Genomic DNA, 25,463 nt, shown 5'->3' with positions numbered 1-25,463 from the left:
GGAACGATTTTAACTTTTTTGTATTTGTCCTATGAAATCAGATGAACAAGCTGTGTAGACTTCAAGGTTTTATTGCACGGTCAATGTGTGTTTAATTTAAGCTACCCTTATACTAATTATAGACAAAATGAAAGAGCCCCCATAGTCTTTAGGACAATATTACCATTGTGAACCATTTTCAGATGCTGTATTTTAAAGTCCCCCTGCAATTAAGATCCTGTTTTTTTAGTTTTTAACATGTATGTGTGGCATTTTTCCTAAGAAAGAGAAAAAACGTAACAAGAAATCATTCTGTTTTTGCATTTCCGAGTATTTCTCCTTTTAAATTGCTGTCAATCAAACTGTCGCAGTTGCTTGAATTAATTAGATTTTTATAGTCACAACAACTCTGTGCACATGCGCTAAGCCCGTCATTTGGCCCGGCTAGCGTGCCAAGCTCAGGTTCCAGAGAAGAGAAGATGGCATCTTCACATTGACTGCAGTCAAATGAGCCTCCGTTCACATTTCTGTGGTCAAATCAGCCGTCACTAGATTTTTTTTTTGAGTGAGTTTCATACAATACTTACGGTAGCAGGACTGAGAAAGCTGGAAAATCTCCACCAGACTCCACGGAGCTTCTTGATGTGACCACGGAAATGTGAACGGCGGCTCATTTGACCGCATTGTAAAGGATTGTTAATAAACAAAAGAACATTTTGATGTTAGCTTTCATTATTTTATCAAGAACTCTGAGAATCCAATGATTGAATGTATTGATCAACGTCAATAAACATTGGAGAATTAGATAAAAGAGTCTTTGAACTGGAAGGAGAAAGAATCAGGATTTTGGAGGAAGTTCGGTCCACAAAGCTCTTCACTTCCTCATCTCAGCTGACATTCAGCTCAAAATGATACGGCTGGACATTATCGATATTGCTTGACATTTTTTGTAGCAGCTGTGAAGATTTACGCTAGCGAGACACAGAGCTATCATAATCATACAGGGGGATCAGTTCAGCTCAGCTCCAAAAGCCACGCCCCCTCAGAGGAGATTTTGGAAACAGAGGCTTCAGATCAACACAAAAAATGGCTTTTTAAGACATTTAGGTTGTGGGATTTTGTCTAAAAACATCATAATCATAATTTAAACACCACTGGAAATGTTTTAAAATATTGTCATAGGGCAGGGGTCGGCAACACAAAGTGTTGAAAGAGCCACTTTGGACCAATACAATAAAAACCAAATGTGTCTGGAGCCGCATATATTGAAACAACTTATAAAAGTCTTACACTGTGAGTATCACATGGAGAATGTGTCGAATTAACGATTATTTCTCCTGCTACGTGTCCTCGTGTCATATAAGCTACAGTTTTGGCCTCATGATAAGTTGGTGAGATATTGCAGCGTCAAACTATCTGACAAAGGCTGAATAGCCTCATAATGAACGTTTGAGCTTTTATTTTGACATCCCTCAATGACACAACGAGAGGGGGTCCTGATCAGTCTCTCCCTCATTCTCACTCCAGGTGCAGGAAGAATTCAAACATAACAGGACAAAATCATAAATGCCAACAAATGTTCAACAGTCAGACAACAAAACACGTTGACGAAAACCCAAACTTAAATCCAATTTCAGTCAGACAGGCAAAAGAATGGGTAACCCACAATTCCTTGCGCTGCCAGACCGACAGCAAGCCTGAGCGTGCCTGAGACCATCACTACAATATGAATGAATTACAGTTTGTTTCATTGCTTTGATGAAATTAAAGAAATGCAATAAAGAAATACGATTTTTGATGTCATTTTTATTTAGAGGATTTGAAAAAAAAAACAAAAATGTAACGTGCACCTTTAAGGTGCTTCCACACTGGCCGCGTCAATCAACACTTTCAATGAAGAGTCAATATAAGCGCGTGCACACCTAAATTCCTGCCCTCCAAGTCTGGAGCGCGCGTGAGTTTTATAGTCAGACATTTAAAAGGACAGAGTTGTGAAAACAAAAGTCTTCAGAAAGATTTGGGGGATTTTCAACACTTTTACTTTCGGTTCTCCCTGTTGTAGATGCAGATGAGCGCTAATGAACAGTAAAAATACAATAGAAGGAGAATCTCCTCCCCGCCACGCACCGCACGCGGCCGGTGTGTGAGACCTGCACATCGCCGCGCTCAGCAGGTGGTATCCACACCGGAGCAGCGCGGTCACGCACGCAGTGGCGGGGAGGAGATTCTTCTTCTATTCTTCTTCTACTGTTCATTAGCGCTCATCTCATCTTGGTGTCATATTAACCTGACCGGACACAAACCGTAATGATTCATTTCTCCTTCGTGATCACGTTTGGTACTTCTGTGCTTTGAAGCAGACTCCGCCCACAAGCAGCTCCCGCGCTGAATCTTCAATCCGGTTCAAGATTTCCACGCACAGTTACAGCTCTGAGCTGCCGCGACTGTGCGTGGAAATCTTGAACCGGATTGAAGATTCAGCGCGCTCAATGCGTGCCGATTTGTACGTGGAGCTCGTGACCCGACTTCAAAACCCGCGTAGCAACGTGCGCTCACGTGCGCTCCAGACGCACGGGCAGGAATTCTGCTGTGCGCTGACTCAGACGGCGTGGAAGCATCTACACTCATCTCACAACAACTGGAAAACGTAAAGGATGTTTGTGTCATGTTTGTCCTCCTACAGAAATCGTATTAAAACAAAAATATTGTGGCAGCCTGACTGTTAATTTAGAAATAGTTCCTTGTTAGTGGGTGGAGTTAGTGTCTGTTCTTGTGTTGCATTATGGGACTTGAGTGTTTTACCGGCACCATGAGTTAGAGTGGTGTGTGTATGAGTGAGGCTCCTCACAGTGTCGGCTGTTCAGTGGTTCTGTACTGTTAGGAAAATGGTAGTTGAAATGATAACACCAACTGGTCTCCATGGCCGGCGTGTGCTCTTCTTACTCCAATTACGAAGGATCGTACAATGTATGGGACACAAGTGATGTCTGGATTTAATCTGCCAGTCATCTGCGGCTCTGCTCCCATCCAAATCGCTACAATATATTTCCTTCCAACATTATAAATTATTAACAAAACATTTTTGATAAAGCGCCACTGAGCCGCAAGGGAGTGCTAGAAGAGCCGCATGCGGCTCCGGAGCCGCAGGTTGCCGACCCCCGTCATAGGGGATTTAAAGCAATGAAGCAAAGCTTTGTTACATCTGAATCCTTATGAAAAAAGTATTTACATCTATGGTGGTTTTTTTGACAATTTAATCCTTTATAGACATGCGGTCATTTTACTTCTCTTCTTTTATAAATATAATTTATTGCATTTTATTTTAGTTTATTGTCTCTCACAGAGATACAGATGTGTATTGTTTATTGTGTATTTATTTGAAATAGGGGTACATTGACCAGAATCATGATTAACAATTGTTTTTATTTTTTTCCATAAAAATGTCATTACTTTCTCAGAAACTCTGAAATTTTAAGAAACTTTGTGCCTGGACTCTCAGTAAAATAAACTTTAGATTTAGGTCCAGTTTATTATAAGAGCTTAAACAGCAGATGCCAACGCAACTAAGAAACAAAGGCAAATAATTGCCTTTCATTGTGTTCCTTTGGGTAAATGCTAAACCGCACTAAAAGGCAGAGTAGACTAAAAAGAAACAACAAACTTAGAAAATGAAATGACAAAAAGTTTCCCATAGCTTTGTATACCAGAGACAAATAGTAAACCAGTTACATTTAAAAAATCATATTTATTTTTTAATAGCATTTTATTTCCCGAAGATTTCAAGAATATATATATATAAATAAATATATTAAAAAAAAGAAAATATATTGCTTTTTGTATTATGTTGTCCTGCTGTTGCAAATTTCCTTCTCATGGGACAATAAAGATATAATCTCATTCCAGCTAAATCACTTTTACCTGCAGACATTTTTTTAAGATCAGTTTTACAGAGATGACTGAAAATAATATTCTCACCTTCGTTCCAACCAACTAAATCCAGTTATTGTGAGTGCAGAACAAAATCTGCATCAATGTTGCTAAGAAAAAAATAAATTGCAATATTGATATTTGATTTTTTATTGATACTCTTTACCAAACTAGAAAAATATTGTCAATAATTTTAATTTACTTACTCCATATGTAAAAAAAAAAAAAAAAAAAAAAGGTGGTCAGGATTGTTATTTTAATTGCTTTCATCAAGTTGCTCCCTGAACTGTTAGCAAGTATTTCAAGGAGCAACTTTAGCTTGAACCCCTCTATGAAACATTGGTTGCCTAATTAGTGTCACTATTGTTTTAAAGTGGAATGTGTTTACCACTGCAAGGCTAATTTGGTCCAAATACTGAACATAACATTGTTTTTTCCACTCTGTCAAGTGTGTGGCAGTTCTCCCCTAACCTGCTTAGCAGCTGCGAGAAGGAAGGCTCGGTGCAAAGTCTCTAATTACCAGGCCCTATTAGGGTTCATCAAGCCTGCCTTCTCTTGATGTGTTAGCACAGGAGGGGTGAGGAAGCGAGGGGAGCAAGCTTGTAGAAATAAAACCAAGGACACTGAGAGGCATAGATCCAGTGTTTCTCCAAACCAAATTAGACCTGACAAAAAAAAAAAAAAAAAAACATATCAGACAGTAAAAATATGTAAATACGCTGCTGTGGGAATAACCTAGTCTGTTTTATCATGACAGGTTAAACACATCAGATATTTACTAATTGCTTGGCTTTTTTGAGTTTGTGAACTGAAATCTTGCTCTGATAGTAATTTGATGGGAATTGTGCGTCTGCATAATGTTATCAAACCCAACCGAGCAAAACGTACGAGAGCCTCAGGATCAGCTCTCTCTACTCTCAAGATCAATATCTCAAAAAGAATCTGAATTTATGTATAAGCATGACTAAAATTACTGAATTGCAAGTCAAGATGGAACGTAACATGAAGAGGGTCTTACTGTTTAATAGGATCCCACTTTATGAGGGCGAGATCCTTATGTTTCATCTTAATTTCAAATGAACGCTGCATCAGCCATAAATTATTTGCACAGTGTTACGTCCCCAAAGGGGAAGAGGTGTAACATATAGAAAAATAAACCGGGAGGGATCAAATAAGATTGGCAGCTGGGCCGTTTATTACAAAAACTTAAACTAAACCCAACACAAGTAGTCAAAATGAGGGGAGAAGGTTTACAAACTCAGAATCTCAGGCTTTTTAGCATCAGGTAGACATTAACATAAATCCAAAACCAAAAAGCAAATCACAATATCAGGAAAAAACCAAAGTCCCAAAACTAAATGTACAGGAAGGGCAACACCAGGCAAAACAGGCTTATCTACGAGCTGAGGCCGACAACAGGGGCAGGCTGAAGAAACTGATTCCCACTGGAATTTCAGCCGCCCCTTCATCCAGGTTGGGCCTCTTCTTTTATATCCTCCCATTCTGGCCTGGTAATTGGTGAGTGGAGGGAGGAGAGATGGTTTCCTTGAGGGGGGCGGAGCCAACAGCAACCTCTGCAGGCTTTTTAAGGAAGCTGTAAAACAAACTAAACATACATACATACATACATACACACACACAGACAGGCCTAGCAGGCCAGGGGCCGTAACACACAGTGTGTCTGCTCTGGATTTAGTCTGGCTAAGGGTGATGTTAATGGGGGGGTATCCACCTCCACTTCCTCAGTTGGAGCAAAGGGAAAAGCTGGAACCCACAGCATGTCCAGCAGGATCGGTACCAGAGGGAATGCTGGGAATTTGTTTTTTACAAACTAACATGCATTGGAGAGAAGATACTTCATAATTTAAAGTATGATGTTCAACAATGCTGTTTCCAAAACTTTCATCTCACTCAGCAAACGTAAAAAAAACTGACAAATTACCAAAAAAATAAATGGCAGATGCAAATTTCTAATAAAAAATGGTTCAACATTTAAATATGCAACATATTACCATTAAAGTCCTACTCCAATAATGTTTTGATTATGATTATACCATTTTAAGGCAAAATCAAAATACCTGTCATTTTCTAGCACATAGTATCTGCAGGAGTTCAATGGAATTTGAGCTGTGGCATGGAGTAACCCTGCCCTCATTTCCCATCATTGTTCTGTTTACACTCTCTCCTACTAGCTAGCTCATTCCTCCTTGCGCCCCCAACCTAACATAACTGATGCAAATACAAATTTTAATATTTGAGTTATCCAACTGTACAGTTATTATCCAGATGCCAGTTCAGCCAAGGGAAAAAGAAGATGCACATGGATCTAGTCATCCACAAGCAGATGCATCAGAATGGAGCAGAGCAATTGTGACCTGCCAATTGTAGTTTGTTTGAAACAACTACAGGATGATTTGAATAATTCAAGTTAATTTTCTCTTTTTATCTCCTACCTCAAGAGAAAATGCTACAAGAACATTTTAAAAAGACCAAAAACTCTATTTTCACAGAATGTCCAGAGAGATGGAATCTAACATTTGAAGGCACAGACAGTTTAGGCTTTTTTTTAATAGAATTTAACATTCTACTTAGGATATTCAGAAGTAGAAAGAAAATTAATTAACCTAATTAACAGTGGTTGAGGAAATGTAATGTCTACAACGTCATTAGAACATCGATTTAAGGTTATTTCGCCATAGAGAAATCAAGCAAACTCAATTGGGACATTTTATTTTGATTCTGTTTTTTGTCAAACTACCATTATAAAAGTGAACCAAGCCTTCTTCTAAACAAATACTGCCAGGGACAAAATTATAGTATAAAAAAGCAGTGAATATCATATTTAAAAACTTCTATGTAGGTTTTTTTAGTTAATTAATTCACAGTACTTGTGCCACTTTGGTTCACTTTTGCTCCATTTATCAGATGAATTGTGTTTATTGTGTTCACATTGTCACTGAACCACACCAGAGTTCCTCTACAAATAAACAAAAAAAAAACCCCTTGACTTCAGTCTGACCAGAATTTATGTGTTTTTCTACACCAGAGTATAAGGTTTCACTCTTCCCAAATACATTGGACTATGTGAGAAAATCACTTTAGTGCCGACAGTGAATTCTTGTTTAACAACCCATTTTTTTGTGAAATATACCTACAAATGTTGCATTTCATACAGCAGCCGTGGTGCATCAGTAGTCCTTCATGACCTACAGCTGTTCTCTACTAGAACTAGTCATTAAGCTTATGAATGTATCATAAAAGAAAACCTGCTAGGTAAATAGTTTTGCAGCACAGATTCATAAAAATAGAAGCAGTAGAACAAACATTTCACTGGAAATCCTCATTTATTAAGAATGAAGCTTTGCCTTGTGTGTGCAGATGGTGTTGTCAGACAATGATGTGACATGCTCTTCACAAAAGACTCAGTAACTGAGAACTCCTATCCTGACCTTGGGGGATGTTTTCTGGATGTGAGAAATCACAATGTGACTTTACTCTACATCTGCAAAATGACAAGAAAAATCAAACCCCTCATCTACTCGGTTCTTCTGAAACTTGTGGGAGGCTGCAGTAGTTTTTTTTTTTTTTTTTTTTTAATCCAGTGCGCATGAGTGAACCCTTTTGCAGGTTCATCATTAAGCCTCATCCACCACAGACACATTCTGATCCAAAATAAAAATGCATATTTTACATTTTTAGGCTTAAAAAAAAAAAACAAATGTTTTTCAAATGGTGTGTAATTTTGTATGAAGACATTCTGCCAAAGTAGATGAAACACATCTGGAAAAAAGTAAAAATATACGAACATTTATCATCTTGATTAACTAGCCTATTATAGTAATGGATCTCTGTAATAAATCACACTTATATTTAGTTTGCATTTAGCCATTTGTAAAGTCTTTAAGAAAAAAAAATACTGTGAAATGATAAAAAATCCCAAATCTAAGAAAGGAATGAGATGCTAAAATGATCATAATCTGTCCACCCATTTAAACTAAATGTCTTAGTCAAACATCTACTATGAACCCAAATCCTTTTTGAGCCTAACTCCCAATGGAATTAAAAGCGGCATGATTGGATTATAATGATATCAAATTATCATTTTCACACTTTGTTCATTATCACCCGACTATTTTTTCACGTCAGAGTGAGAGCTCTCAAATAATTAACATTCAATGGACACATTTAAATGATGATGGGAATTTATATGCTTAAGTTAAAAGGTTGTGCATGTGAACTTTAAATTTAGATTTTGCAAAGATTTATAATATGACATGATAATCTGGCTGCTTTCAGCACGTTGATCCAAAACGCAAAGATGTGTGAAAACACCTGAAGCAGGTTTTAATTTGTTTTCTTTGTATGTTTTTTTCTTTTTTATATAAAACTGACCTCCATAGTATATATTGTTGTGGATTTCAAAGAAAATAATATCTTATTTGAGGAATAAGGACACCCACTAAAGACATGGCAGTTACAGTTTGTGGGGCATAATCAGATTTACTGTTCATGCTGTATTTTAAATTCCTCGCTTTTACATGTTTTCTTCCTCTTAAGTATGTCCCAGAAAGAAAAAAAAGAACATATTAGCATTTAGTTGATGTAAAAATATCCATTGGAAAAGAATAAGTAGGATAGATCATATTTTTTATATTTATGTTTTTCATGTACCTTGTTAAATGCATAAAATTTCAATTTTCAAAGTCATTTATTGCCAAATTCCTTTGTTCTTTAACCTCAATGCTTCATACCGTCTGAAGAATAAGAGTGTACAAATTCACTTTTAACAAAACCTAATTTTGTGCCTAACTTTAAAATGATCATTGTGTTAAAATTGGCCTTTATACATGTTAATGTTGGACTATAAATGGCTTTTGGGAAACAACCCCGGATTTTAATCGTCAGGTAATATTGAAAACACTTCAGGGGGCGGTTTATATTAACTCAACATGTCAGTAATAGGATTGAATCATTGTAGAAAAAGCAACCCACAGAGCATCACTGGAAAGAAAGGTTCAATGTAAAAAGATGGGCAGGGTTTTGAAGAATCTCCCAAAGTACATTTTTCAGGGTGATTTGGATGCTAATAATTTGAATTCCTTAAAAACTACTTAAAATCACAATTAGTGAATTCTATCAAAACAAGCAAAAACATATATAGGCCAAAACAAGATTAAAGGGGTTAAGTTAGTTCAAGACTCATGTGCTGTTTTACAAATTAGGACTTTTTGAGAATTGGAGGTGGTTTGCACTGACCGGCAAAGACATGTTTCAAATTAGTGTAGTTCTTTAAGTTTTTATAAGAAACCTGTAAACAAACAAACAGAAAAAATTACAAAGAGGAAAAAAAGTTTGACTTAAATAGAGAGGAAAAACTATTTTAATACAATCAACTTTATTGGCCAAGATGCTTGAATGTATGTAGTTGTAAAATAAAACGTGATGCATTGGTAAATGGTCTTTTCGCAGTATGAAAAAAAAAAAAAAAAAAAAAACAAGAAGAAAATTTTAATTCATCATAGATATGTTAAATAACTTAGTTTTTAATAATAATAATAATAATACCTGCTCAGTTTCATCTTTCATTTATTGTTTATTTCATTTTTCCCATTTTTTTATCTAAATAAATGATGTCAAGTAATGTTCAATTTAGCTCCATGTTTTATAATATTCGAAATGTTAAATTAAAATAAATAGTATTAATGTCTTTTGGTCATTAAAAATGTGTCAAAAATACACATTTCAAGTTAAAATGTGTATTTTAAAATAAAGATTATATTTTTTAACCTAGCACTCACCTGTTAGTTTCCCATAAAGTCCTGAGTGTTTTAGATATCCCACACAGTTTTTCGTACCTGAACGCACCCTGACTTCCACAGGAAGTGGAATGACGTTGGCGGGGTTGTTGAAAACAAACCCGGGCAGCCTCTGTTGACATGACGCTGGAGCACTTTGTAGTTAAAAAAGCATAGGTGAAACGTTTGTTCCTCGCGGGTTTTAAGCACAAGCGTGTTCTTTTAAACTATAGAGGCCATGGAGTTATCTTCTATGATAAAAAAGATTGGTAAGCACTTCACCTAGCATGGTGATACGAAGCTGACTGTTTTAAACTACTTCTTTACAAAAAACAACGCATGCTATTGCTAGCCAGCATTAGCTTATGTAAAATATTTGTGGTTTTTCATTATTTATTTGTGAGATAAGTTAATATTAAAGCACTAAAGCTAACAATATTTACGAATTTTGCATTTGTTGTGGTGGGTTATTGTTCGCTAACTTTACAGAAAAGTTTCAAATGGATGTTAAAATGTATTTATTTTTTCACTTCCAGGTCACTCACTGCTAGAAATAAGAGTTAGAGCCCTGAAGAACATCTTATGCAAACTGGACCACTCTTTGATCAACGTAAATGACATTGTCCAAGAAAAGATGCTGTTTGTGTATCTTCTGGAGTGGTTCAACTTTCCAGAGGTGCCAATGAAGGAGGAAGTGCTTGAGCTCCTTTTAACTCTATCAAAGGTAAATAAAAGTACATGTGTTGACATGTGTTGTAAATGTTTTACTTTTCTGTGCAAAAAAAGTTTTTTTTTTTTTTTTAATAGGTTGCATTATACTATCACACTAACCTTTTAATTCAAGCGCTCCATATATAATCAGAGATATTTAGATGAGGAAACTTGCTTTAGTACATTGAAGAAAAATGCTAGCAATATGAAGACATAATGTTTTTGTTAGTTAATTTTTGTCATTTATTTTTAGATTTTTAAGCATTTTAAATTGAGGTGATCTTACATTAGTTAAATTTATCTCTCAAAAACACCCTTCGCAAAAAGTAGTAAACTTGAAGTTGATTTTATGAAGTATACTCGAGTTTAAAAACTGTATAGCAGCTCTACTGTAGACATTGTAGATGTAATGTAGGGAGTATACTAACTAAATACTTATTCAGACTAAATTGGGTCATTTTAAGCTTAAAATATATAAATAGAATATAAAACGTTCCAGTTTACCGCCTCATGTTTACATTACTTTTTGCCAAGGGTACTGCTGACATTAGAGCTTTATCTTGGCTCCTAAATACATGCATGCCAGATAACAGAGCAAAATGATGGTAAAAGGTTATATCTATTCTCATATTAAAGTTCATCTTCTTATTTTATGTTTCTTTATGATGGTAAAATTCTTAAAGTATATTTGCAACTAAATCTGCTGCAATAGAGGAATGTATTTTATTTTGAAGGTAAGTTGTGCTGTCAAGTAAAAATAGCAGAATTATCTGTTATATTTCAGTAATTATAATATAATATTTATTTATAATATTTATAAGCTAAATTTAATAAATAAATGGCCACAAAAACATAGTGTATTTTTCTAAACAGTGAAGCGGCTCTTACTAGAACTTTAGGCATTAAAAGTTGCAGACCCTTGCTTTAGTCTAATGCTTATTAGCTTAGCATTTTGACAATATCCCTATAACTATAGAATTATTTATTGAATATCCTTTTTCTTTTCATTTTGTAAGTATTTATTTATCTTCAAAGCATCCCAGTGCAGCCCAGATGCTGAGAGATGTTGGGGCGGTCGACTTTCTCACTTTGCTATCTCCTAATCTGGAGCCCAGACTGCGAACTGTCATCGATGGAACCCTAGACCAGCTGTTCCAGCTTCCTGAGCTACTCCCCAGTCATTCAGCTGTCTACTCACATGGAGCTCACTGTACAACTCCAACAGGTGCTGCAAGTTAAACTCCAGATTCTGCTCTGTTGAGAATCTGTCATTTCACATTCTTGCAGATAAGCAGGTTGTCCTATTGTTCTGCGTTTCTATTGTATATGTAGTTCATATAAGTAAGATTTCTGTGCCTGTTATTCCCTCTGTGTGATCAACAGTTGCCTCAGCAGACGAAAACTCACTCAAAACAGGTTATTTTCACAAGGACGAGCCCAGCAACATAGAAGTGCCACCCAAGAAGATAGCAGGTGACGGTTGTTTTCACTTTAATTGAAGGTGATGCTTTTCTACACGGGAACTCATGTTTTTTTCTTTCTTTTTTTTCTTTTGTGCAGTAAACGAATCTGTGAGATGTCTGAAGTTCTCGGTGTTTCCTTGGCTGGCACTGACAAACACAGACGGGCACATACTTTCGTCTAACGAGAGGTGCGAAAGCGCATCGTTTTTGTCTTTTTTCTTCTCCTGTACAAACAACAACTTTATCGCTTCAAAGTTCCTATTTATTTGAAAAGAATAGTTGATCATGATTGCAAGTTTAACAAAAAGGGATTTTATTGAACAGTACTCTGAAAAACATTTTGTTTTTAAAATTCATGTGATGTTAATTCACAAGGTATTGAAGATGTCTCCTTCAATTCTTTTCCAACAGCTCTCTGGGGAGCACGAATCCTAACTTGGTGCGAACAACATGTGAACTTCTGTGTGATGTTATTATGCAGGACTTTCCAGCAGAGATTTTCCTCCAAAGACCTGGAATTGTGAAGGTATTATTACATTACTATTTCATTAGAATGATAGCCACTGCACTGGAAATTCATAACAATGTCCTGCTTTGAATTTATTGTCAATTAATTGTACAAAAAAAATCCAAAAACTACATTTGAGATGACCCTAACAGTTGCTTTTTAACATTTTTTGTGTGTTTTAAGCTTCAAACTTTTAACATCTGAGGTGTTTCTTTTAAAACCTACAATGCTGTTTGACATACCATAACTTCTTCCCCGATCAATGGGAATCAGCTGATCTCCAAAGAAAAGTGTTTTTGTGTTGGTAAGCAGCACTTTAAAGTGGCTTTTCGCAAATATGCAACACTTAACTAATACAAAGTAATTTCATATCAGCACAAAGCCGATTTTCTCCACGACAGAAAAAGCGGATTTATGTTGATCACGTAAAAGTTGAAGCTTTTGGAAATCTGAACTTTTTTGTTAATATCCTTTTTGAAATGAATTAAGCGTTTACCCTGTTTTGACACATTTTAAGCTAATCCTGAACACGAAACTGTTGATTTACATTAACCATTTCCATTTCTGGCTAATGGTTTTCAGCTGCCATGTTGGCAGCAACCAGGTCCTTTAGCTCCTAATAGCTATTTTTGCTACTTTGGTTGAAATTGCATCATTGAAAACCTTTTTTGTGGCATCCACCAGTCCCTTAAATGTGTCTTAGGGAGGAGTGTTTGAACTTAAACATAATTTTTTTTAATGTCAAGTTATATATACCTTGGATCACTCAGTGATGTTCAAATGGATATTAAATGTCTTTTTATCAAAATATGTGGGAGCAGTCTGTCCAGTGTATTTTCTACATTACAAATAATCTTTCTTCAACGACATTTTTTCAACTATTTGAATAGAGAAATATTCAAAAATGCTATTTTAAGCTTAATTTTCTTTATATTTGTTTTCCATCGTGAGAACCCCCCCCACTGGCAACAGTATGGCTTCATTTGTGAAAATTATTAAACATCACAAATTTAATCAATGTTCAGACATAATTACAATCAACTCTATAATTGTCACAAAAGTAAAACATGTTGCACTCTATAGGTTCAGAGTTTGTTCTGAATTTTTTATTGTCTATTTAAAGCCTTTTTTAAACCTAACTCAGCCTGTCGATATTGCAGCATCGCTGACTTCCCCCTCTGTTTTCAGAACCTTTTGTCTCTTCTGCGGCTGGGTTCGTGTAAAGGTGAGGTGAACCACCTTCACTCGCCTGCTCTTTCCTGCCTGCGGCAGCTTTGCGTGGGGCTGAGGAGGAGACTGCGCTTCCACCAAGATCCGGGCTTCTGCTCTGCAAAGCAAGGTAACATGCCTTATTAATTCTTATGAATATGCCCATTCCATGCGGTTTTAAACATTGATACGCCGTGGTGTCAGCGATCATCATCAATTATTTTACACGCCTGAATCTTCACATATTTATTTAATTCCATTGTAAACTCTTTAAAGTTTATCCATGTTTTTATTCCAGACGCTAACAGTTTTATTTTTCTTGTTTTAAAAGCACTGAAAGTTTGTCATTTAACGGGCCTGCAGATGCGGTGTCGCAGAACTCGTCCTTGTCTTACACCCAGGAGGTTCAGGGGAACCAGCGCTCTCATGCGTCCTCGCCTGCGACCGAGCGCTCTCCTCGACCTTCTGTGTTGGGCCGCACAGGACAGAGAGCCAGGGGAGACGGCCAAGATGGAGACGCAGCCTCGGACAGGTGTGTGGATAAAGGAAATCCTGCAACAGCGCAGAATTTAAATCTTTATTCGTTTGCTTATCTGTTCTTATCGTTTAAGACGGCGTTCCTAGGGATGTTCCCTGCTCTCACTGTCACACATCGACAGCTGGTGTTTCTGTCTGACTTCTGGCTTTCTACTAATGAAGAAATTATATTATTTTAGATTATCTACTTTCTCCTCAGCATAATATGCATTTAAAATTGTTCTTTTTATGGAAGATTTGTCAAAAGTTGGAATTTCTGGGGGTTTGTTGTGAAATTAGAAGCTTACTACGGTGGCCCTGGAGGACAAATTATTCATCACAAAAACATTAAAGATCACAGTGGCATTTATAAAAGCACAACAATTCATAAAAGAATAACATTACATTTAAAAAAAAAAAAAAAAAAAAAACATTTCAGAAAACAAAAGTAATTTCTAGAAATCAAAATGAATGAAGCAAAATAAGAAACCAGAAAAGGTAGTAGGAGTGTCACTGTGGAGTGTCACTGATTGGATGATGTTTGCTCACCTTTTATTTGCCGTGGCAATGTCTTCTGACAAAAGATATTTCTGGCCATAAGAGCCGCTTGATTGCTCAATGAACTCCTTAACACAGTTTGGGCAAAACACCCTCTTCTTCAAAACTCAAACGTCATCATCCAGTCAGTGGCATCCCTCAATACATATCTTTTTATGGTTTAATTTTTTCAGCATTTCATTTTAATTTCTGAAAATTACTTTAGTTTTCTGAAAAAGTATTTTTTAATTTTGATTTCTAAAATGCTCTTTTTTATTGTTATTGTGATCTTTATTGGTTTTTGATTTGCCCTTCAGAGCCACCGTAGCTTACACATAAGGATCAAAGCTTTGAATGAACTGAAATTTAAAAAGGATTTACAGGAAAACTAAGCCTGTGCTTTAAGTCAGTTTTTTCGGAATCTCTTATTCTGTTTCCTGCGTTGACATTGTCACAGAATGCTGCAGTGATTGACTGTTTTTCCTTCAGTGGAAGCTCACAGAGAGGTGCAGGAGTGGCAGTCCAGGCTCCTGGGCAAATATCTAATTCACCTGAACATGTGGCCCAATTGGAGCTTCCTGACCTGGGTGCAGAAGATACCTTGGAGCTGCAGTTACAGCAGCTCACTTTGGCTCAGTTTACTGTTGCCACACTGCAGCACGCCATTCCTCTGCTGAAGACGGGTGGGAAACTATCCTTCTTTTTTATTTCCTTCCATTCCTATTCTTTCACTAGTTTCCGTTAACTATTTAAAATAGCTTCCCAGCCTAACGTTTCTCTATGCGGTGCTGTTTGCTTTTGTCATCTGCTTTTGTTCTGTCTCCCCCCCTCAGAAGGTTTGCACATGTTCCACCGTGTTCTGGAGCTGCTGTGCGACGCCGTCCTCCTGCTCGGGGACAGCGTGTGCGAGCTGGTCTGGGACGATCACAGCCTGGTGGGGATGGAGCTGGCAAGTCAACACAACTCATGACAGCCTCTTATGTAGATGAATGGATACACTTCACTGAAACAGGGAGCTGGGTTGGCCACCAGACAGTTTGCTACAGACACACAACCATACGGTACTCAACTGTCAAGGAGAACTGTGAGCATGTGATTGAACTGAGTGAAATATATCAGGTTATAAAAAGGATACAAAGACTTTGAAGCAGCGGCAGAGCTTCTCGTCGGTACTCCTGGGCTTATCCTAGATCAGAACTGCTGGGCTAGTAAATGTCTTCATTTATTATGACTATAAAACCCACATAATAGATTGTGTTAAACAGATGTGCTTTTCTTTTTAACCGCACATAATCATTTTTTTATTCCCTGGCAGTTTAAAGAGTATGTTCTTTTGCACCCGGATATACTTACTTGTCAAGCTCAGGCCCCTGTGGCCCTCTGCTGTTTAATACATGCCCAGAGTTCTGCAGCCCGAGAACTATTTTGTCATCTTTATGTGGAAAGCAGCTTTTGTATGCAAGCCGTCTGCTTTCTCCTATGGGGAGCCAACCAAAGTCTGCCATGCACAGGGTGTGTACTGCCCCCTGCTGGTGTGCATCATACCCAGCTCAGATTCAACAGCCAGAACAAAGTGGCTGAGAATAGATTGTTCCAATTTATTCAGATTGAGATATGGTGGATCTGTATCTCGTCCCAAAATAACCCTGAAATCTGATTACATTCAATTCCTCAACCCCCCAGAATAAACATTTTCTCTCCTGGCTTCCAGCCAGATACATGAATGTGTGGTAAATTTGTAGCATGTGTGCTCTTTGTTTACATTTTTATATATATTTTTTATTTTTTATCCTATCTGCATTTTTGTTTTCTTTAGAAAGAATCGCTGCAGACCTGCATGGAGCTGCTGAGCGATATTCTCAGCTATCACCAGAACTCTTCAGCAGATACTCCTCAGATTAACCACAGACTGGCCTACTTAGGTACCGCCGTATTCACCATCAAATTCCTACAGACTGTTCTCCCTCCAGAGAAGGTGTGTATTTTATTATTCAACCAATCGACATAAACACATGATTTTCCATTTAAAATGAGCTTTTTATCTTAAAACAGGCCAGCAGCAATCTTCAAGATAACATGGCAGCTGCAATTTTCCACTTAAGCTTGGACACATCATTTGGCAGTTTCTTACCAAGCATGCAGGAAGCAGCTGTTGCCTACTTGGAGCAGGTGAACGCAGACGACCACGATGTCTACAGGAGGGTCACCAGAGCTGCTCTCTGGATGGAATCAACCTGCAGCTTCATCAAGGAAACACAAGCTGAGGTAAAGCCTTTTTAGCTCATTTTTTTTAAAGATATTTATTGTGAAATGATGTCCTAAATAACTTTCTCTTAAGGGAGAGAAGAACTGGTTGGAGTTACTGGAATTGGCAGATCAAGCTACAGATGGCCTTCCATTTCACCTGCACCTGCCCATCATCAAACACTGTGTGCTCATGTGCTCCTATCTGTGAGTTAACCCTCCTTTTCCTGTTTAATTTTACTTTGAAATCCATTTTTTTTTTAAATATGAGACACTTTTATGCTATTTTGAATTATTCTGCTCTCCTCCACCAGGTGGAGGTTTGATCAGCCCAGTCCATTCCTTCAGACCGAGAGCCAGAAACTTCTTCTGAAGATGCTGTCTCATCCTTTACTGGCTGTCAAGATGGAAGCATATGAATGTACTTTAAACCTGGTCAAGGTGAGAACGAGAATGCTGTTCTAAAGGGTCACGGCTGAAACATCACCAGCCTGTTTTGGGACTTGCAACCACGGAAAATGAAGAAGCATACTTTAAAGAAAAAAGAAAAAAAAAGTCACTTGACATTTCAAGTCAGTCTTTCCTTTTCATTTTTACGAATCGTCGTCTCGAGTTGTAAGTGAACTGAAAGTCATGAATGCGAGCAGAAGTGAGAAGACAGCAATAATTTATGATGTGCTCTGGTGTGATTACATTTACCCCCAGGACTGCCTTGGCATCCAGAATGTGTCACGACAGGAACCGGCAGCGTGCACCGCCGTTAACTTCCTCCTTCACCACAGGGTGCTTTATGAAATTAGCACTTTTGGACTTCAAGACTCTGCAGAAAAAGTAAACCAACTCCTTGTATTTCTAATGCATTTCATAATCAGATTTTTATTAACTGAAGTCTCAACTCTACACTTTAGTAATTAAAAAACAAGTTTTTGAAATTATTTACTGGTTGAAGTTTCATTGGTTTTGCTTTTATAAATTCAATAACACACCTGTGATCTATAGGTGAGTTTAGCTGCCAAGGATATCCTGCTATTCCTGCTCAAGGGACGATTGATGATGACAGCAACCGCCTGGGTCAGATTCAATGAGGCTCTTCACCCGGTCATACCCATATTACAGGTGTTGTTCCCATAATGAAGCCTGGAATGTGTTTTCAGTTCAGGGCCCCTAAAGCAGCTTCATGTCTCCAATTTAGTGCATTAAATTAGCTCCAAAATGAAAATATTACAAAGATTGCATATTGAACTGCCAGTGAGAACAAAAAAAAGTTATTTTCTCATTTACATTTTCTTTCTTATTTTGTTTCCTTTTTGGGTGTAAAAAAAACAAAAGACAAACGTACATTAATTGCTTGGTTTCAGACAACAGAAAGCCAGGAAATTCTTCATGAATAAACATTAGGCTGTCAAGTGTGATTTGATTCAAGGAGGCTATTGAGAGATGGGCCCACCCTGTCAACACCAAACAAAAACCAACGCAGCCCAATCAAAGTGCTGCAGATTTTATTTACTGTTGCACTCCCTAACTGGAATTCACAAATGTTCGTTCTTTTCTCTGCCAAGGCTGCCTGAGAACTACATGTGCATCTTTAAACATTCTGTGTGTGTGTTTTTTATTATGTGTGTTGCAGGGCTACGCCAACACTGAAGAGTCACTTGGAAACTGTGTCCTGCTGATAAGTGACACGTCGGATCCGGGCGCGCTTTCAAACACAGCCAAGCTAAAAGCAGCGCTCCGACTCCTTTTTTCCAAAAAACCCACGTGAGTCGAAACTTTATGTTTGATAATTATCTGACGCCTTTATTTTGACCATTTTATCCTTAACTGTACATATCTGTCAGTTAATGTGCTCATTAAGTCATCTAAATGCTCTTTGAGGCCTATGTAAAAGTGCTTCCCATCAAGTCCCAGCCTATGAATATTGATAGAGATGGAAATTAACACCAGCAGAGCCCTTGTAAGTTTTGGCAGTAGCTAATAGGTTTGTCTGCTCTGCCAGACATTTATTTTAAAGCCGTTTGCACAAACAAACGATAACATTTTCAAATATTAATTAGTGTTCTAAAACCAAATTTAGTGCTGATTTTTGAAAAATGTGATTTATTTAAATGAAATAAGATTTTTTTTTGTCATTTGGACATGATTTGGCTCATTTCTTGCATTTTTTGATGATAAATAGAGTAAGAATGGCAGCAGTGCAGCAGATTCTTCCACACATAACCAGCAGCGAAGATGCAAGCACCTCCAGACCGGACGTGGATCAATCAGTGATTGCTTCTCTTCCTAACATTTTCTGTGGGAAAAACCTTGTGGATGTCACACTCGACACCAGCAGCAAGTCTCTACTAAAGGTATGAATCTTTAGAAAGGAAATATCATAAATGGACTGGCTTGTGTATTTGCTTGTATTTTCGTTGTTGTTGTTTAGGTGGAGTCGGTGGAGAAGCTGTTCTGTCTCCTATCCTCAGACTCGGTTGACATCTCCCTAAAAAGATCAGCAGCAGAGCAGCTGTCTGTGGTGCTGCAAGGTGAGATGACATATTGTTTTGATAGTTTTGAGCTGCAAGGACTGAAAGAGTAAAATATTTAAGAAGAAACACCAACCTTTTACCTCTAATACTCCATTACAAAAATCTATTTTTTACCAGCAAATGTCATTTAAAGACATATAGCTGAGTTGGTAACGATTAAATTACTTTTTTTTTGCTTATCCGAGTCATAACCGAGTGTGAAACTTTTAGGCCATAAATTTTAAAATAGCAACTTTAAAAGTTTCTTTAACTTTCGGCTTTCCTCTTGAGGAAACTGTGATTTCCACATATCGATAAAGCTTTTTTATTTGCCATATGTTACAGACAAATGGAGGAACAAAAATAGTCAACAATTATGCAAATGTGGTTGCTTTGTGAATTGTTTTCTTCCCTCCCTGCAGACACAACAATGCACCCAGTGCTGAAGAGTCTCGGCATAACAGATAAAGTCATCTCTTTCATGATGGAGAGCGTGCAAGGCAACAAGGTAAAAACTGTTGACGGAGGGATAAATGAATGAAATCTGGCTAAAAGGCAAATAAAAGCATCCCTGAGACGTCAAAACAGGGTCACCAAACGCTTGCATTCTTGTGTACACGCACTTGATTATGCAGAATGTGGCTCCATGAATTCATGTGGAGGGAAGTCAGTGAAGCGTGGATGGTAGGAGGATGAAATGGCTTCGTTTAATAGAGTCAGACAGGCGCTGGTCAGCAGTGATTTTTTTTTTTTTTTGCCTCCAGAAACTACAGTCTGATGATCATTCATAGTCCTGGAACCAGAGAATGCTTGGGAAAGGGTGCAGCTTGTGTGGGAATCTGGGCTACACAAACTTAACTTGACTAGAAACAGAGGAATGTCTGCTGGTTGTTTACTTTTAAAACTCCCCAATGCTCGTTACCAGTTTTTTGGTTCACCTTCTGCTGATTTGAATTGACAGCTAAAAAAGAAAAAAAAAAACTTTTTGTGTTCATGTGACAGATCCGGGGTAAATGAGTATGTGTGCTTGTGTTTTTCCCTCGCAACCTAACACAGCCGTGTGCTGCTTTTTACTCAGAGCTTGGATTGTCTGCTGGAGCCGTGTGCGTGCATCTTGAGAAAACTGGTGTACGCCGATCCGTCTCTAAGGCACAGCCTGGCGCAACGCAACCTCCTGCTCCTCTCGCTTCTCAGGGGTACGCTCACAAAGCAGCTCGTTCAGTCGCAGCTGCACGCCAACGTGTCGAGGCGCTCAGGGCAGGGTTTTAAGTCATTCACAGCTGCATAGCTTTTAAAAATGTTTTCACACTCTAATAAGCAGCACATAATATGATGCAACTTGTTGCTGTGTGTCTCAGCTCAACACCAGTGCACTGTTAGCAACCAAACTTAGCTGTGTTTGAAAATAAATGTTGAAATTTAGCTATTTGTTGCAGAATTGTGGCTCTTTTTAAACAGCTGAAACTAAATCCTACTGCTTATTTGTTCTATATTACTAGTTTTATGTCATAGAGGATAAGACATTGAAAGGTGTGCAACATGTGTGCAAATGTTCTTTCTTCAACTCTTCAGTAACTTCAAATAACAAGCCAACTTCATGAAATCATATTAAAGACCCACTCCATATGAAAATCCTCTTTTTGGTGTTTTAAACATAATCTTGTAGGATTGTAGGATTTAAAAAAAAAAAAATATTTATTTCTTTTTAAAGCTTCGTTAATATTGAAGGAGAACAAAGGCAACGGTAGTGAAATTGCTGTCCTGATGACTTTGCTGCTCTTTGATGAAGTCGCCAGCAGTGAAATATGGTTAGTTTTTCTTCAAATTTGAGTACATTTTTTCTCTTTTATGCATTAATCAGTAATATTCAGATTCCTTTATTGTCAATAGGTTAGAAAACACCAACACAGACGTGAAAATCTCGCCATTTTCTCTACCGCTGTCAGCAGCACGCAGGTAAGGCTACATCCAAAGCAGTGAGGGTCACTGAGTAGTTAACAAATTCCTCTCTTTTATGTTTACTTTTCATTTTCCTGCTGCCTTAACCCTCCTCCCTTTGAAAATTATTCATGATATTTTAATTTGTGTTCCAGCTACAACCTCCCCTTTCAGGCAGCGACTCATCACGCTGTGAGCCCGTACCGCTGCCTCCTGGCTCCCTCCGACGACCTCCTAGCCCTTAATCCCGCCAGGCAAGCCTTGCAGGTGGCCTGGAACACCGCATGGCATTCTGGGATAAATAACCTCCTGGAAAAGCAGCATGGTGGCACAAGCAATGCTAACGAGTACGAATGTTTAGAATTTTTCCTTTCCCCTCTTTTATCTTTCATTTAAAAGTCACATACAGATTTTATTTTCAGTGGGGAGTTTAGGGAAGTGTGCAGATCAGAGTTTTGGCATACTGTGTTTCATCTGTCTTCATTAGGTCCTAATGTGACCTAATTTAAACAAATGAGGATGTCTCTCTGCTGTTGTAACTAGGTTGATTAAAGCAAAGACATCTGAAGCACACCATGAATAGATCAATCTATTTGAAATTTCATTGAGACCGGAGAAGTAGAAGTTGTTTATGATGGATTACTCACTGACAATTGAGAGGAATCCTTATGTTGTAGATGCAGCTCTATAGAGACACTGTCGTGGTGTAATTCATTTTCCCCCCCTTCAATGTTGCACAATGATTGCAGCTGGTCTGAAAAGGAACAAAAAAAAAAAACTGAACAAACTGATTTGTGGATGTGTCATCCTTGTGGATTTGTGCTTAAACACCCTTATAAATGCAGTCATTAGTATGCCTTTGAGTGGGCTGCACTTGCCAGCACATTCATCGTCATGCATCACGGATTTTGATTTTTCCCTTTTAACCGTCTCCAATATTTTCCTTTTTCATAGATTTAATCCCGACTTAAAGCTGTCAGAATCCCAGCTTTTGTCGGTGCGGGTGGCACACCTTCCCTCTGCGCTGCAGGACTGCATCCAGGCCATCGCCACCGCGGCCGGGCACAGACCGGTGGCTTCCAGCCTCAGCGGGCTCAGCCTTTACCTGTTGATTGACAGACTGGTGCTTCCTCATGTTCCTACATATAACTGTCGGGACACCCTACAGTCCCTCAGCTGGCACGTTGCATTGTCCAGGTACTGCTCAGTCAGTCGTCCTGCTGAAACTCAAACGTGCTGTTTGAGGATTCTAACAGTTGAATTTAAACAGCGGTTGCTGCTTGGCCTTCTCTCATCCTTGGAGATTTAAAAACATTCAAATAAATTCTGTGGGTCTGAAAAATTAATTAAGAGTTCATGTTAAACCTTGAGTTTTGCTTTTAATTATCCTCTTTTTTTTCCTTATTCTAAGGCAAAAATGGTGTAATTACTGTTGGATATTTTGGGGCTTTGATAAGAATAGTTGAAATTTTTTATCCTATTTTCACTATTACCTGAATGTTGTGGAGCTTCCCTCATCTGGTTTTCGGCTTGTTTGTTCAGAATCGTTTTGTGAAGCGAAGAAGCTAAACATCCTCGCAGTTTTGTGGAACACGGGGTGACTCCTTCTCCAATGTTCCCTTCCTCCTGCTGTCACCGAGTCTTCCTCCCTGCAGGTTTCTCCTGGTGCGACCAGCCTGCGTTGAGGATGAAAGGTTGCTGGTGGGAATTGTGACATTTCTGAACGCCTACTTCAAAAGGGTTCATGCCGAGTTTGTGCCCGACGCTGAAGACAGAGACCTACGCTGGATCCTGGAGCTGCTTCTGAACCAAGTACACATTCCTTTACACTTTCTGAGTCGTGCATCACTGTAATGATGCAGGCTCTACTTTAGACTTTGACTCTTTGTTTTGCTTAAATGCTTTGCTGCGATTTGTAGATTTTATCTTAACTTGATGAAAATTATGTTTTTGGTGTTTCTAACATTCTCTTGTGGCATACCTCTAATGATGGAGGATATAAATTAAGAAAATTAGGCTTAACATTGCATTTCTGAGTGTTTCTTTTTTCAAATTGTTGTGAAACAGGAATAGGAAATTAAAAAAAAGCCAAAAAAACAAGCTGGGCGGGCCACAAGCTTCCTGCTCCAGTCTGCATTGAGATGGGAAGAGGGAGCGGTGTTGCTCCATGTCTATAGTCCCGCACACTATGTCCTAGAACTATGGCCGAATCCAGATTCTTTCCCTATCCCTCCAATTGAAGGGGCATTCGAAGGGAAAGGGGTGTCCGAAATTGTCTTTTGTAAGGATAGAGTGAAGAGACTTTGAGTTCTGTATCTCACCACTGCTAAACCGCTTCGCGCTGTGCCCCTGAGGAGAAGCACTTTTCTTCACGTGGGTGTGCTCTGAATCACACAAGCTCACATTGAAATGTTAGTAATGACATGTTGTTTTTGCGTGGACCTTTGTAAAGTTATAAAACCAATGTTGTTATGTATTTCTAAGCGCTAGCAGCTTAGCACCAAGGAAGCTAACCAGGGACTATTGATGACATCATCGAGTGGGAGTGACATCCGCACTTGAAGACACGTCCAAATTCCTTCACTACTTGCTATACAGCACACTATATAGTGCGTTTGCCATTTTGTAGTGCTGTCCGAATCTACAATTCCAAAATCGAGTGCCGGAGAAACTTTCCAAAAGTTTTTGCGAAAAACTAGTTTGCATCGATGCTCGCTACATTAGCAAATAAAAACCACAATGCATTGTGGTCGAACAATTTTTGTGAAAAAAATTTGTTTAAATTAATTTTTTTTAACAAATCATCGACATTTTCATCATCAGAACACATTGAAGTCACAAATAAACGTCGTGAAATGTTTGTATCAATTAGATTTTCACTACGTAAACTCTGTGACATCATATTTGGTGTTTAAAATAAAAAAAAAGAAAAGTAGTGATCAGGGTGTCCAAGTTGCTTTTTAAGGGGCCATACCATGAAAAACCAACACCCAATTTCTCCACAGAACTAGCAGTGATCAGCAAAAAACTTTCATTTTAGATGCAGAATACCGTATATCTTCCAATTGTGTACTGTCTTCAATAAATTCCAGCTCAAACAGACGTTTGTTGCTTTAGATTTGAGGCTCCTTTAAGACCACCCCCTTGGTCGCGCACAGTCGTGCAAATGCCATGTGTATTGTGTTGTGAACCAGTGTGGCGATGGCCTGGGCTACTAAGGGCAGATATATGGTGTGTGCATCTATCTTTGAAAAAAATGTAAGTTTATTTTCATGGGAGAAATGAAGACACGCTGCTGGCTCTAGGATTATGTTATGAAATGGGCGGCACCCACACACAGCAGTAGGCGGAGCTTCAGGAATCTAATTGTTTTTACTTCCAGGTAGGAAAAACTAATGAAAATAACTAATATTTCAAAAATAGTGGGTTTTTTAGTGTTCCAAAGGTAATATATGATCATATATATGGATACAGTTTACTCTGAAAGGCTTCAGAAAATCCTGTTATGACTCCTTTAAAATCCAGAGCACTAGATAGTACCGAATGTATTTATTTATTTTTTTAGTAGTTGGGGATTAGGGTGAGAATTTGGACATAACTTGCTTTTCTATATCTCTCAGTTTCGAGGCCCAAATGTAGGAGTAGGGAGAAGCAGGAGTAGGGGAAGAGTTCGGATTCGCTCTTAGTTACATTTTTTTTTCACTTTTGAATAAAAACTGCATAATCATAATTAAAAGACCACTATTAAAATAGATCAATATATGATTGGAGTGGGTCTTTACGCATTTTTCTTCTAATATCTAATGTATAGTATCTCCTTACCCTTGATTTGTGTCTTAATTGGGTTGAATTTAAGGATAAATACTTTACTTGAATATTATACTCACAGGAGACATAAAAGTCTTTAATAGTAAAGGTAGTCTTATGAAAATAACACACTTTGAGTAGTTTTGGAGGGCCTTCTCAAGCTACTATAATGAAATTTTGCTTTATTTGCCCATCAGGTATTTTTGCAAATGTGCTAATTTAGATTCCAAAACAACATTGACTACTATAATATCAGCTGTTGTTACTTTAAAGTGGTTGAATGTTAGTAAATCCTTTAATGTCACAACAATCAAACAGTTAA

The 25,463-nt window shown here is 38.0% G+C and overlaps 1 protein-coding gene across 3 annotated transcripts in view; it reads left to right on the top strand.

The window, feature by feature from the left end:
• Positions 1–9,780: 9,780 nt before the first annotated feature.
• Positions 9,781–25,463, top strand: part of rttn (rotatin) — a 35,496-nt gene continuing 19,813 nt past the window's right edge. For 2 of the 3 annotated variants that reach the window (XM_024279720.2, XM_024279718.2), the window contains exons 1-26: positions 9,783–9,970; positions 10,238–10,425; positions 11,448–11,637; positions 11,796–11,885; positions 11,973–12,063; positions 12,287–12,401; positions 13,572–13,722; positions 13,956–14,124; positions 15,135–15,328; positions 15,479–15,594; positions 16,462–16,620; positions 16,698–16,910; positions 16,984–17,096; positions 17,204–17,330; positions 17,595–17,720; positions 17,889–18,005; positions 18,517–18,647; positions 19,066–19,237; positions 19,315–19,414; positions 19,819–19,904; positions 20,475–20,592; positions 21,108–21,204; positions 21,287–21,352; positions 21,490–21,681; positions 22,289–22,531; positions 22,990–23,146. In XM_024279720.2, the coding sequence (XP_024135488.1) occupies positions 9,940–9,970; positions 10,238–10,425; positions 11,448–11,637; positions 11,796–11,885; positions 11,973–12,063; positions 12,287–12,401; positions 13,572–13,722; positions 13,956–14,124; positions 15,135–15,328; positions 15,479–15,594; positions 16,462–16,620; positions 16,698–16,910; positions 16,984–17,096; positions 17,204–17,330; positions 17,595–17,720; positions 17,889–18,005; positions 18,517–18,647; positions 19,066–19,237; positions 19,315–19,414; positions 19,819–19,904; positions 20,475–20,592; positions 21,108–21,204; positions 21,287–21,352; positions 21,490–21,681; positions 22,289–22,531; positions 22,990–23,146 (3,552 nt within the window). In that variant the 5' untranslated portion in view covers positions 9,783–9,939. Of the gene's footprint in view, positions 9,971–10,237; positions 10,426–11,447; positions 11,638–11,795; positions 11,886–11,972; positions 12,064–12,286; positions 12,402–13,571; positions 13,723–13,955; positions 14,125–15,134; positions 15,329–15,478; positions 15,595–16,461; positions 16,621–16,697; positions 16,911–16,983; positions 17,097–17,203; positions 17,331–17,594; positions 17,721–17,888; positions 18,006–18,516; positions 18,648–19,065; positions 19,238–19,314; positions 19,415–19,818; positions 19,905–20,474; positions 20,593–21,107; positions 21,205–21,286; positions 21,353–21,489; positions 21,682–22,288; positions 22,532–22,989; positions 23,147–25,463 lie in introns of all 3 variants that reach the window. The other variant, XM_036217454.1, reaches the window with a different exon arrangement.

The sequence above is a fragment of the Oryzias melastigma genome, linkage group LG20, assembly GCF_002922805.2.
Source record: "Oryzias melastigma strain HK-1 linkage group LG20, ASM292280v2, whole genome shotgun sequence".
In the NCBI taxonomy this organism is placed as follows: domain Eukaryota; kingdom Metazoa; phylum Chordata; class Actinopteri; order Beloniformes; family Adrianichthyidae; genus Oryzias; species Oryzias melastigma.
This window is presented reverse-complemented; position numbering and strand designations above follow the sequence as displayed.